The 13,955-nt window shown below is 39.2% G+C and overlaps 1 protein-coding gene across 1 annotated transcript in view; it reads right to left on the reverse strand.

Moving 5' to 3' along the window:
* The window catches only part of RGS5 (regulator of G protein signaling 5), a 60,705-nt gene that overhangs the window by 31,577 nt on the left and 15,173 nt on the right, over positions 1-13,955 (reverse strand). The window contains exon 2 of the mRNA XM_057728271.1: positions 2,757-2,867. Within this exon, the coding sequence (XP_057584254.1) occupies positions 2,757-2,867 (111 nt within the window). The remainder of the gene's footprint in view (positions 1-2,756; positions 2,868-13,955) is intronic.

The following is a 13,955-nucleotide window of genomic DNA, read 5'->3' on the forward strand; positions in this document are numbered from 1 at the left end:
AAACCTTGTACATCCATCTTTAACCCTGACAGTAAGGCTCGCTCTGCAGTTTACCAGGGCGGAGTGTGTGGAGGTCAGCACTTCTTAATGGTTCTCCCCCGTGCACATGCTAGGGACTGTTTATCTGTGGAGGTCATTCTAGAGTTATAAAGTGGCAAAACAACAACAACAAAATGTAGTTAAAATTAGCAACATTGACAGAGAGAAAAGGAACATCTGGAATATAAAATAAACTATAAAAATATCTACATCAGCTCCTGAGCATTTTGCAATGATGATATCATGAGCCATGATAGCAGTTACTATAAACTAAATTTACGTGGCTTCATAATATGTTTATTGTTCATGGTGAGGATCTACAGCAGAGCCTTAGGGAACGCTCACGTATAGAGGGTGGGTAAAAGTGGGAGCCCTTCGAGAGAGAAAAGGCAGGGGGAGAATTCAAAATGAGAAGTTAAGGAGGAGAGTTTTAAGGAGGCCGGCTGGTGAGCAGAGTCAAATGCTGCCCACGAGTCAGAAGTTAGCCCTTAGTGATGCTGGTTTCAGTTAGGTAGTAAGGTTTAGACCTGACAAGAGGCGTTAAAGAAGAAATTGAAAGCTGTGACTTTTCATTTCTAGAGTTTTCCAGTGTAAGCAGGAGGAAGAGATAGGAGTAGAAGTGGTGGGGGGCTGGGAGGGTATTTTTCAGAGTGGAACATGGTACTTGTTCATTCTAGTGGAAGAAGATCCAGAGGGAAAAGAGCAGTTAGGAATACTAAAAGGGTGACAGAAGCTGGCCTTGGGCAGTAGGGATGTGGGCAAATTTTTCTATTTTTTTTAATGCTTCAATTTTTTTTTCCAATGAGAAGAATAAAAATATTTTTTAAAAAGACAAAAAGCTTTTTTTTTTTTAAGGGATTGCTTTTTTTAAAAGATGAGAGGAGTTAAAAATACCTTCCATCCAGAGAAGGTCTATTTTCTCCTCTGAGATTTATTTTCTTCTCCTTGAGAAGAACGTGGTTAAAAAAATACAGAGAAACGTTAAAGTGAGGAGAAGAGAGATCAATTGAACTCTTGCAGAACACAGTCTTCTTCTGCTAGTTAAAAGGCATGGAAATTTGCCAAATATGCAGGGGTGAAATGGGGTTTAGGAGTTTGGAAGCGGATAGGAAAGCGTTGTAACGGTCACTGTTAAAAATGCAGTAGAGATGCATGAATATTCTCTAGGGATAAGAAGGATTTTTTCCAAAACAATTCAAACTTCTGGAAGAAAAAGGGGGCTGGAATACAAGAGAAGAAAATAATCCAATAAATGTCAGCCCCAGGTTGTCTTCCAAAACTGCTTCTCTCTGAATCCTTGTTAAGCCAAATAGTTCAAGTGTCTGTGTGAGATATTAAAGCAAAGAATCAAAGCAGGAAATGTAGCACTATATTTTTTTAAAAGTTAATTCCAACAGATCAATAACCTCCACACCGTTTATTTCAAAACAGACTTTTTGATCTTTTGCTGTTATGAAATGTGGTTCTTATTCTCTCCCAGTGCCCGGTGCCTGCCACTCCACATTGAATTAGTTTCCCTTTTCTAAATGCAGAAAACTCAATTATGCCTCACTTCCGGTTTGGGATCACTTTGAAGTAATAAAAGGAGAATGGAAATATCCACTTAGGTTGATGAAAAAAGATTTAAAAGGAATAACCCGTCTCTCTATCCCCCAATCAATCCGGCTGTATTAGTTTGAAGGTCATTTGGAGAATGTGCTCTTATACAAATGTTAAATTTTAAAAGAAACAATGGTTAAAAGGGATTCCTATATTTTTATCACACTTCTGTGATCTCCTCAAAGCTTTTAGGTAGTAGGGTGAAGGGGTCTGAATACATTTGGCTTTTCTTCTTCCCACTGTCCTTTCTTGATTTTAGCGGTCTCTCTGTTTTGAAAGGAAGATGGAGTGTGTTTGTCTAGTCAATGCCAGGCTGTGTAGCTACTTAACGACAGTAAACATCGTGAATATTAAGTTAAAGTAATGCCAGTGAAATTGTGGGCTATGTTCACTGCCATAACATCTTGAATATTCAGAATTATAGTTTCCCTCCATGCCTAAATTGACAGAAATATGTAGGGGAGGTGGTGAGGGACTACAGAAGTCCTGCCAGGAATATTAATTTATGGACTGGGGGGAAATTGCTTGATGTGCATTAAATGGAAGTATCTGGTCAAGTACTCATTCCTCCACCAAGGAACAGTCTTCTGTCCCTCTGTTGGACCTTGAAGGGACAATATCTTGGAGAAGAAACCATTAGTCTTCATTGTCTGCCTTGATCTTAGCCCCTTCTTGAGCGAAATGTCCCCACTTATATCTCCCTGTTGAGGAAGCAGTCTTGGCTATTTCCTGAGCAGGTGAGCATCCAGAAATCATAATTAATTGGATCAGGAATGCTCACCTGACCCAAGGACAGCACATCCTTTAACCACACTTCTGTGTGGTAAATAACTGATGAGATGGCCGGTGCCATTTCATAAGATATGGCCTGTTTCTCCAATGATGTCCCAAGATGTGGCCTTAGCTTCAGTTTTTAAGCATCATGCCAGCAAGCAATATTATGTTCTATACACAAAAGAGCAAAAAAAATCCTATTTACAAACCAACTCTCTCTGAGGACTCTTATGATCTTCAATGAGTCATTGAAGGGGGCATTTCTGCAGAGGAGGAATGGGGCTATATATTTAAAGAATAACCATCCTTGGAGAAAAAGAGTGGAATCCATAATCATGACTCACTTCTGGGTCTTGGCTGGTTTCTCCGGCTTCTCATTGTATGGAATGACAAGGTCAACAGCAGACTCCGGCTTCTGGAGGAGAATTCCCAACTTGATCTTAATCTCCTTGGCCCTGAAAGAGATGTAGGAGGGGAAAAGGACACCACATGAGCATAAAGATCTAAAAAAGAGACTTGTTTCTGTGTCAGAGAAACAAAAATGAACAAAACCTGATTTCACTGTTGTGGCAGAAAGAATACTAATATAGAAATTGGGACACATGAATTTTAAGAACATTTATGAAGCTCTTAGTATGTCCCTGGCTAATATGCATTATCTCATCTTAATCTTTATTGCTTTATATGTATTCTTTCACATTATATACGGCAGATACTACAATATTCCCATTTTACAGGTGAAGAAACTAATGACAGAGAATTCAAATAACTTACTTAAGGTAACCCAGCCAGTATGTGATGGAAATGGACTTGACCCCAAGTTGTCTGACTTTAAGTTCACAGGTGGAACTCACTGCATTGCCTACCAGTCTTCTGAGGGATCTGGTCCCAGCTCTGCCATTAATTAGACATATAACATTTGAAAGAATAATCATGTTTTATTGCCAGATCTCAGTTCCCTCATCTGTAAGATGACAGAGTTAACCTAGATGTTTTCTTCAGCCATTTCCAGCCATAAAATTAAATTATTCCTCTTGATGATTACTTCTCTGTAAAGTGTTCTTCTTTTATATGGATTTGATTTTTTTCCAGCCCCTTGCACATGGTTCCACAATGGCTGTTGTAGTATCTTACATGCAGCAAGCCTTCAATAGATGAGTATTAATTACCAACGGACTAACAGCATTTATTACTCATTTCTATTTCAACATTTTAGTGAATAAATGTGGTCAGAATTCTGGGCACTTCTCCATCCTAGGATGCAACTGTTTTCATGCCCAATTTCAAAACTAATCTCCTAAGTTACCCATCATTTTATCACAAGTCTGCATTCAAAAAGATCCAAGCAAATCTTAAGCATTAATCCATAAGACAAGGCATTGCATATTGAGAGACCCAAAAAGCTATCCTTTCACTGTCACCTTGGCACTTCATACATACTTCTTAAGATAGAGTTTATCACATTGCATTATGGTTATTGATTTATGTGTCTGTTTTCCAAGCTGGATAGAACTCTTTGCAGGTGGGAATTGAGTCTTAAATACCTTTTAACTCATGTGCATAGCACAAAGCTTGGCAGCAGAGTCAATATTCAAAAATATTTGCCAAAGTAAACTAAAAATATCTTGATTTTTGTTCCTTACAAATCTGTTGACATTTATCTCCCAGTCCATGCTGATCATAACCAAAGTCTTACAGAGCTCTGATGGGCTTAGGTATCATGTTGTGGCCAGATGGTGTTGTTACTATAAACACACTCTCCTCATCCATTCACACGGAGACAGTGATGAGAAAATTTAAGTAAATAAAATGTGTGAGATTAGCAATTATGGATATTACAGAAAAAATTAAGGAAATGTACTGTATAACTTTAAAAAGCATAAGTATTCAATCATATCATAGGTTCCTTTAGTATAGAAAATGTTATTTTGAAACAATGATTTAGAATTAGTCACCTCCACTGTGTCTTTTCCTTTTCATTTCTTCCTGCCTCTGTTCTTTCCCTAGGACCTGCTCTCTGGTGTAGGTCGACTCAGGTACCACACTACAGCAGATCAAGCTCAGCTGAGCACAGCATTGTGGCTGAAACTGAGAGTGTTCTGTTGAGGGAGCTTATATATTAATAAAACATGAGAGGAAGAATAGGTATACTTTGATTCCAGGCTCTGCAATTTGCTTAAATTATCTACTGTTTAGGTGTTTTGCCCAGAAATTGGGACTGATAAAACAGTCCATATTTATAGAATTTTTTGTGATGATTAAATATGCTAATGCATGTGAATCACTTAGAGCAGCATTTGGCATATATTACTACTTCTTCAAAGTTATGCATAATCATTTTTTCCCAACCAAACTCAAGCCATGTTCCCTAGCTTTGAATACCAAATTAAACTTTCGAACATTTCCCACATGTTACTAAGAATTAATACATCCACAACCTCCCATATTCTACCTCTGGAGACAAGAAATGCTGATTTTATATTTACATGAAGGATGAAGAAAACAGTACGGGGGAGTGGGGGGCAGAATGCATGTAATACGTGTGGCTACCCTCTGCTGGCCAGTGTGTAGTACTACAGCCAGAAACACCAGGGTCATCTTTCCCATCAGGACACAATATCCCACCCAGACCTTGAAGAACTCCATCTGTAATACCTCTCCTCCTGGCTCCACATGCCCCTCACTCCCTACCCATAAGGGGAAGGCATGAAGCAATTGTTTGAGTTTCATTTGACCCAATAGTTCACTCACCAATATTTAGATAAAGATTATCTAATGAATGTCCAATGAATGTTTGTCACGTGCTTGGTATTTTGGTTGATTATTTAGATTTTTGTTTTGCTTTTTCCCCCTCTAACTTCTGTTTCTTTTTTCTTTTTCTCTTTGGCTCCATTTGAGCCACTTGTTTTTGTAAAAGGCAGAGAGATATTCATGTTTGGTTGCCTAGTGAAAGACTAAGTTGGCCATGAGGAGGTTATTCGAACGAAGGGGTTGAGCATTTTTAAATTTCACGTACTCATTACTAATTTGCTCCTGATTATGTTTACTGTGCCATCAGTACACGGTAAACAGACAAACACTCATAAGTTTCGTCTTTGCCTGCAAGGTGCTTATAGCCTACTGACGTCTCAGACTTGAGAACACTCACAAGTAGCTCTTCAAGAAGAAGATGCCCAGAGAGCAGCATCTCTCTGGGCATCCAATGCCCAGAAAGGTGAGCAACAGAGCACTGGTGGAGGACCCCAATGTCCACAAGGGTGAGTGAGGGGGGCTTCTCAGAAGAGGCAAGGGTAGAATAGCAGTTAGCCAGGTGGACAAGAAAAGACTGGGACTTCTGGGTAGGAAGAGGAATGATGTGCGTATCATTTGAATGGATGCAAAAGTGGTTCTGCATTGCTGGAGCGTACAGTGTGATTGGAGAGAGCAGAAAGCCATGTTAGATGAAGCTGGCTCACTCTGCCTCCCCTTCCTGATGGAAGGATGGAAATTTGGTATGAAAAGTAAAACGAGATAAAACTATTGAAAGATGCCTTCAGAGACTGTCTCTACATAAAGAGGTAGCATCCTATCCTATAAATGTTTCAAATTTTTCTTTTGCTAACTCTTTCAGGATGCATTTTCCCATAAAGACACTGCCTATAAATGGTGGTTAAATTCTCCAAGACATGCCACAAAGACTTTTAAAACCAGAATGAATCAGAACCCTCGCATAATTTTATCTATATCACTATTTAAATTGTCTTTTTGTGGAAAAATCTAGAAATCAGCCATTTATAACATTGCCCATAGAAAATCAGATTCCACTTCCTCAAAGTAGAGAAAAAAACCAGAGCATCAGATTACTCTTTTCCTCATATTTGCCCGAGGATGTAAGGGAGAAAGGAAATGCAGTGCTTTGGAAAACACTTCTTTCTATGGTTTAGTGTAGGTTCAAATGTAGGACGTTAAAATGTTAGCGTACACAAGTCAGGAAGTCCATTTGGTTGAATTAGGTGTTTGAGAGAATATCGTGAGTGAATAATACTATTGTCTCTCTTATAAAACAGTAAAAGTTTAAAAGCTGAAGAGCTGACCCATGCTGAAGTCCAAACCACTTGAAACATTTTACTCTTTTCGTAGGAATAAACAGTGTTACTACATTTGTTTTTCTCCTTAAGTGTTCCGGAGAACGTTTTCATTGCCCCCTCTTCTCTTCCGCCCCACCATAGAAACACACACAAATATGGGAATGAACAAAAAAAAAGGAAAATCAAATATAACAAAAACTCAAACCTTCCATTTTATTTCCCCCTTTAAAAACAAGCCTGAATGTATCTGCCATTCATTTAATGTCAAAAACAACTCCATCCAGAGAAGAAAACTTTCTAAGGTGTTTATGATTTCTACTCAGTCCTTGGCTCTATTTGACCACCCACCAAGCAGCTTTCCTGCCTGGATTACCTTAATGGTTGTTAACCAGAAACAATGGTATCTCCTCCCATCTCACCCCCAACCTGTTATCCTTTGGTTTTATAGAGAAAAACTTGTTTTGAAATAAAATCATTGGAAATGCCTGGGTGAAATTTTAATTAAAGGTTCAGAGGAAGATAATCCTTTCACTAGATGACTCACACAGTGATTTCAAACTGAAAAGAGTTTGAATAATTGTAGGGTTGTGCAATTTTAAATCTGTGCCCTGTGTGGGTATGCTTTCAAATGGCCCTGGGCCACCTCGGTCCTTTCTACTAATTGGTGAATTGAGTGAAAGTTATTACCTTAAGGTGAATAAGTGTGGAAAACAGTACAAGCAATCACTAAAACAAAAACATAGCAGAATTTTTAAAAATACAATTATATTCAAGTAAAATTGATCAATAACCAACTGTCCTGTGTCAGGTGTCTCAAGGGTTACAAAGATGTTTCTTGCCTCAGAGACACGTGGAACAAGGGAATGTAGGACACGTATATGTAAACTATATGCTAGATATTTTTCTAATCATTGATAAAAGCGGAGGGGATATATTAATAAAAGAACATAGGGCCTAGCCTCAAGGAGCTCAAATGTGATAACATGAAGACAGTATAATGGGAGACACATGCTCTAACTGCTGCCCCTACTACACTCTCAGAGCCCTCTGTATTTTTCCTTTGTGGTTCTTATCCATTTGCATTATACCTCTTTGTATTTATTTTTCTGTCTGTCTCTCCCATTAGAATGTCAGGTCCCCAAGAGCAGGGTCAACATCTGTTCTGTTTACAACTCCAGTCTCAGCACTTAGCCCAGGGCTTGGCACTTAACAGGCAGGCAATAAAGATTTACTATATAAATTGATGAGTCAGCAAGTGAATGAATGAATTGAATTGCTAGGTTATAGTAAAATTGCATTTTGGAGTGGGTGGGTGAAATATCGGGGTATAGCATAAAATAAGTCATTGAGGTCTAGGATGTCTCTGATTTGGTTAACTGGGGAGAGGCAGAGTCATTAAATGACTACAAGGACTCTAACTGAATTTTATTTCCATCTGTTAGAGAAGTTGGAAATAGACAAGTGGGGGCTGAAACCCAGTATCCTCTTGAGTCCCTCACAACAGGACACACTCTGATAAGAAGAGGCAGGGAGGGTAATTATAGTCACTCAGTCTGATCAGAATCTTAAAAGAAGCAGAATTAGCCCTGAGGCACAGACTAGTTCTGCGGTTGCTTATACCCGGGAACAGCCAGGAAGGAAGACAGGATGCAGAAATGCTGGGAAGTATAGGACAGGGGTTTTAGAACACATTTCCAAAAGAGGTGTCCCAACCTGTCCCCTGTCAAGGACAATCCAGCTTAAATCTGTGTTGCAGACGCCCCCTGCTGGACGTGGGAAGGTGTGAGCATCAGTGAAAAAGAGCAGATCTGTTCCTGGCTGCTGCCTTCTGAAGAAGCACCCCATTGTTTCCATGGGAGCTAAAAGGACATGCCCTTTCCTGGCTCCAAAAAATACCCGTTAAAGATAAATAAGAGTTCCTAAAACACTTATTAGCAACAAGACTCCACACCTGGAGAATACTGGCAGCCGAATCTAAAAAGTAGAGGAAGAAATGCGCTGAGTTCTTGCAGCCGAGCTCTGAGTCACGCAGACAAAACCCCAGCAGAGACTGATGGAGAGAAGGGAGCCCAGAAGATGTGTGTTCACTGCCGGACCCACCTAGAGAGATTGATTTGGTTCAAGGCTGGAAAAGCCTTCTTGTCGGCTGCTCATTGAAAACCTGCGATCATTGGAGTTTGTTACTGATAGATGGCTCAGGAGAGACAAGGGGTGATCTTGAAAACCCTTAGCAGAATATAAGGAAACATCAGTAGAAAATCAGGTCAATTCTACAACTGAAATTCTCAGCTCCACAGGATCCTCCCATCATGGCCCCTTAAAATCAACATTGATTCCCACGTGCGGGGAGAAGGCCCTCCAGGGTCATTTTGGTGGAGAAAGAATGAGTTTGGCATCTACCATTTTCCTGAATTAACCTACTTTTATTTGAACTGCAGAAAATCCACCCATTGCTTATGTTTTAGCAGAAAATAAAAGAGAAATTTACTAATGCAATGTGATACCATGTTAAAGTATGTATTTTTTTTTTACCTGACATATATTAACATATGATACATTGTGGAAAATGACTCTAGGTTAGTTAATATGAAATACTCCTTGGTGGTCCAAATGATAGAAAGATGAAGAAAATGCTAAAGAATGTAAGGTATTATTATTATTCATGCATTAGGATATAACTCCAGAAATGACAGTTCTGTTTCCAAACACAATTGAATCATTCCCTGGTAGTGCTTTAGGTTTTCATTTATATTAAGCATTAATTAAATAACAAGCCACGCCAAACTATAAGATGGCTGAAAAATGGAATTGACAATGTCAGTTGTATCAAATATGTGCATAGAAGTCACATTTGTCTATAATAACTTTCCAGCACTTAGTATTTTCTAACCTCTCCTTTCGGTAAGTTTGCTTAATAACAGCTATTTTCATTCTTATATTCAAGCTCTTACCTCAACTACCCCAGAGTAATTCATCACCAGGCAACCTGCTGTAAAAGACTAGGGATCCCATCTACCAGCTTACTCACTTGGTTTCATAGGATTATAGTTGAGATAGAAAAGACTGACCTCAGTAGCTTCTCCTTTTGCTCACTTATTTATTCAACAAATTAAAAGTATGTTTATTAAATGCTTGCCATGTGCCATAGACTATTATAGGTTTAGAAATTCTCAGTGAAACAAAAGGACCAGATCCTCTCACAGAGTTTATACTTCACTTGGGCAAGACAAACACACAATAAGGAATCCCAACAATGAAATGAAACCTTTCAGCTGCTTGTAATTTCTACAGTGTGACACTGTGTAAGCGTTAGCTTCAGCTATTGGCTCTAATGACAGTGGTGCTCAGCAGGCTTGTGAAGAAGGCCACACTCCAGAGGTGGTGCTGTAAGTGCCTCAGCTGTCCTTATAGAGGCAACACCAGATGCCTTGTCAGTTAGCAGAGCGTGTTAGCAATGAGGTTTTACGTGCAGGTTTGTTCATTAGGGAATGGGCTCTCTCCAGTCATAATAATGATATTGAAGTCATTGGTACTGGAGACACAAGTGGAAACTCGCACCCATTGCATAAGAAGGTTGTAAGAATGTAAATAGCTCTTCACACTTAGAGGTGGCACCTGTGACTTGATCCCTAAGTAGTCCTATATCCAGGCCCTGATTCAGAGATTTCTTGTTGCATGATACCAGCTACAAAGGTATGAGAATACCACCTCAGAATATTATTGTCACAGTGAAATTTACAAGTTATAGTCAGTGCACAAACAATATGCCTTTATTGAGATTACAGAACAAGTTGTATAAATATTTTGCACCAACTTGTTAATAACCATCTGCCTAAGTAAGTATGGAACAATTGAGTTTCTTTCTATATATAGTGATCTTGCTTTCATTAGCTGGTAGTGAAGTTGTGGAGAAATAACTAACCATCACCCACCACTAACCGTAAATAGCTTCAGTTAACTATCAAAAAGAACCTAAGAGTTGCACATAAATAAATTGATTTAGCCTAGTTTTCAATAGCCATTTACAATCTATTGGACCTTATGCAAGTTGTATAATGTCTCTTGGCCTCAGTTCCATCATCTGTAAAATGAGGAAAACATTAGTACCTGCTGTAAAAAGGTTCCATGTGGAGTTCATGAGATGATGCATGTAAAAGCACAAGGCTTCACACATAAATAATGTGCAGTATGTGGTAGCCATCATCATCATCACCATCATCATCATCATCATCACCATCATCATCACCATCATCACCATCATCACCATCATCACCATCACCATCACCATCACCATCATCATCACCGTCATCACCATCATCATCACCATCACCATCATCACCATCATCGTCACCATCATCATCACCATCACCATCATCATCACCGTCATCACCAACATCATCACCATCATCACCATCACCATCATCACCATCATCATCACCGTCATCACCATCACCATCATCACCATCATCATCATCACCTCTACTTATTTAATACCTATCTTATACCACCTAGTATTACAGTTTGTAGCAGTTTCCCTTAACTTCTGGGATAATATTTGATAGCATTAAGCTCATTTTCTCTTCAATGGATGAGTGAATTATATGCCTTAAACACTACTTTCCTGGGAAATCACAAAGAAACTGAAATGAGAGAATTAGGAAAAGTCAAAAGCAATTTCTGGTGACTTTATACTGGGTAAGATAGGATGAAAGCTACATGTTAAAAGCAAGGAAGGTATTGGACTGCAAAGCAATGATGAAAAAAAGAGAAAAAGAGGCCCCGACTCACTTGAGTTAGTGGGGAAAAGTCTATTTTTGAAGCACCTTTGTTTGCTCCCTGTCGGTCAAATGCAGACTGGATGTGGGCAGGTTGAAAGAGCTGGCCCTACGTGATGACACATCCTCTTCCTCCATAACCTGGGGGAGAAACACTCTGTCTCCCCACACCCCTGATATTTCCAAGTATGGAAGACCATGTGAGGTCACTGGACATTCATTTTAATCACAGGCTCCCTGAATTAGGTGCAAGGACTCCATCCATGGGCAAGAGGTCACTCTTCCTGGCACACAGGCAGAAAAGAGGTGGTCTGTAGCAACTCTTAAAAGTAATAATAATAACATAAAATATTAATGTCTTGAGGTGTTAATTCAGGTTTTCCTCTACTTACAGTTTTTCCTCTGACTTTCAGGATAGCTAGGCATTTGTGCTTTCTTACCTCTCAGGGAGTTGTGTTGTAAGGCTGAAAGCAGGTATTGATTGAAGACAGTATCCCATTTCTGGCCTTTGTTTTCCAAGACCCTAAACTCACTGGGGAGATATGCTGGCTTGTTCCCAAAGAGAAGGATAGCTTTTGATGAATGATAAAGGAATACGCAGAAAAAACAGAGAGGGAAAAGAGGGAATTCCTGTGACAAGGTCAGAGGACTGTGGTTTAGGGTTCTCTAATCAACACCCCACTCTCCCCTGCCACACACACCTTTGTGGGACTCCAGGGAGGTGGAAGGATCACAGAGGGTGACAGTTATATGGTGCCCATAATGAGACTTTACGCTTAGCCCCAAAGCTCCCAGCTTTACCCAAGCTGATACCCAGACCTAAGCAAGAGTTCCTGGAGTGACTTCAAGGCACTGTGATGCTTTAAACAAGAAAGATATAAATAATGGTATAGTCATTTAAAAGTTGTTCAAAAGCCAGCCACCTCTAAGTGTGAAAAAGCTCCCACAAAAAAAAAAAAAAAAAAACAGAAAGTGTTCAGGAGAACTTATTAACCATATGGTGATGAAACCATGGAAATAGTGAACTAAATGTGGCCAACTTTCCATTGCTGAAGAAAATTCATCAAGAAAAGACAAAACCAGCTGTTTTGGATAACAGCTAAGTCACATGACATCTGGATCTGCCCAGATGATTTCATAAGATACTCTCCAGATCTCAAGTCCATTATTATAGTCACAAGCAACATCTTGGATTGTGTTCAGTCTCTGCCCTGCCCTTGGCAGAGAAAATGTCCAACTCCTAACTGTGGCAAAACTCCCGTCTCAGGTTATATAACTGGAAGAGTTTGCAAAGCAAGTAGGATACTGGTCAAAGAAGCTGTTCCCAGAGAGAAAGGAAAGTGAGACATTGAGCTTTTCCCTAGAGAATCCGGCTACTGCCAAAACTAAGCAATTTTTCCTAAAATGCAGTAGACAGTATAGCACGGTGGTTAAGGGCATGAATATTGAAGTCAAACTGACCAGATTTATCTTACTACATGTGTGACTTTTGGAAAATTTCTAAAGCTTACTATGCCTTAGTTTTCTCATCTGTAAATTGGAGATACTAATGGTACCTACCTCAAAAGTTTCTTATGATGACGAAATTAGTTATTATATGTGAAGCACTTAATGCCTAGCACATTGACAATGTACTCCATAAATGACAAGGAGAATTATTATTACTATTATCTTACAGAAAATCCTGTGCCAATGAAGGAACATGTCTAGCTTATTTACACAAAAAATGACAACTCTCAACATATAATAGTAGGAAGAAAACTTCGGAAAGAAACAGTAAACCAGGTAACATTTGTCCTTGACTAAACCCTATTTTCAACTCAGTCATTAATTTGCTGGGTAATCTTAAGAAAGTTAGTTGAGTTCTCTTGTCTTTAGTCAAAAATAAAAGAAGAAGGAAGGAAGGAAGGAAGGAAGGAAGGAAGGAAGGAAGGAAGGAAGGAAGGAAGGAAGGAGACATCTAGTGAGATAAGCTCGAATATCTTCTCTAGCTATTATAAACTAAGACTTCAAGATTATCAAATTCAACATCTTGAGACTGTAAATGAGAAAGTGAGGACCTGAGATGTGAAATGACTTGTGAATGGTACCATGGATTCTTTTTCTATTCCATTCTCCTTCCCAACATCCTATGTTTATCTGTAATTACAATATTCTCCTTCTCATAATTTATAAACTCTCTGATTCATATTAAACTGTTTGTTTCTTCATTCCCAATAGCTAATCTATCACAAATGTTGTTCTTTCCTCCTAGAAAATTCTTTTAAATGTGCCTTTTCCTCTCCATATCTAAATTTAGCTCCTTTCTCCAGACCTGAGTTACTGGGACATCCCACCTTACCATTTCCTTCTTCCTACCTGAATACATCCTGCACTCACTACCAGAGTACACACACTTTCCTACTTGCTTGTAATGGCTCTCTATTATTTACCATGAAGATTCTCAAACTTGAATATGTACCACAATCACCGGGAGGTCTGGCTAAAACACAGATTTCTCAGCCCCATTCCAGAGTTTCATTCAAGGGGTCTGAAGTGGGACCGGAGAATTTATATTTCTGGTCCCAGGACCACACTTTTGCGAATCACTGATTAGCTATATTAACTTCAAACATCACTTTCTTGTTTCCAAAGTCCTCCACTTCTAAGCTTATTTCCTTTGGTTCCCCACAACTGTTTGTGTACCTAGTGCCATTGGCCT

This window comes from Hippopotamus amphibius, chromosome 3 (assembly GCF_030028045.1).
Source record: "Hippopotamus amphibius kiboko isolate mHipAmp2 chromosome 3, mHipAmp2.hap2, whole genome shotgun sequence".
In the NCBI taxonomy this organism is placed as follows: domain Eukaryota; kingdom Metazoa; phylum Chordata; class Mammalia; order Artiodactyla; family Hippopotamidae; genus Hippopotamus; species Hippopotamus amphibius.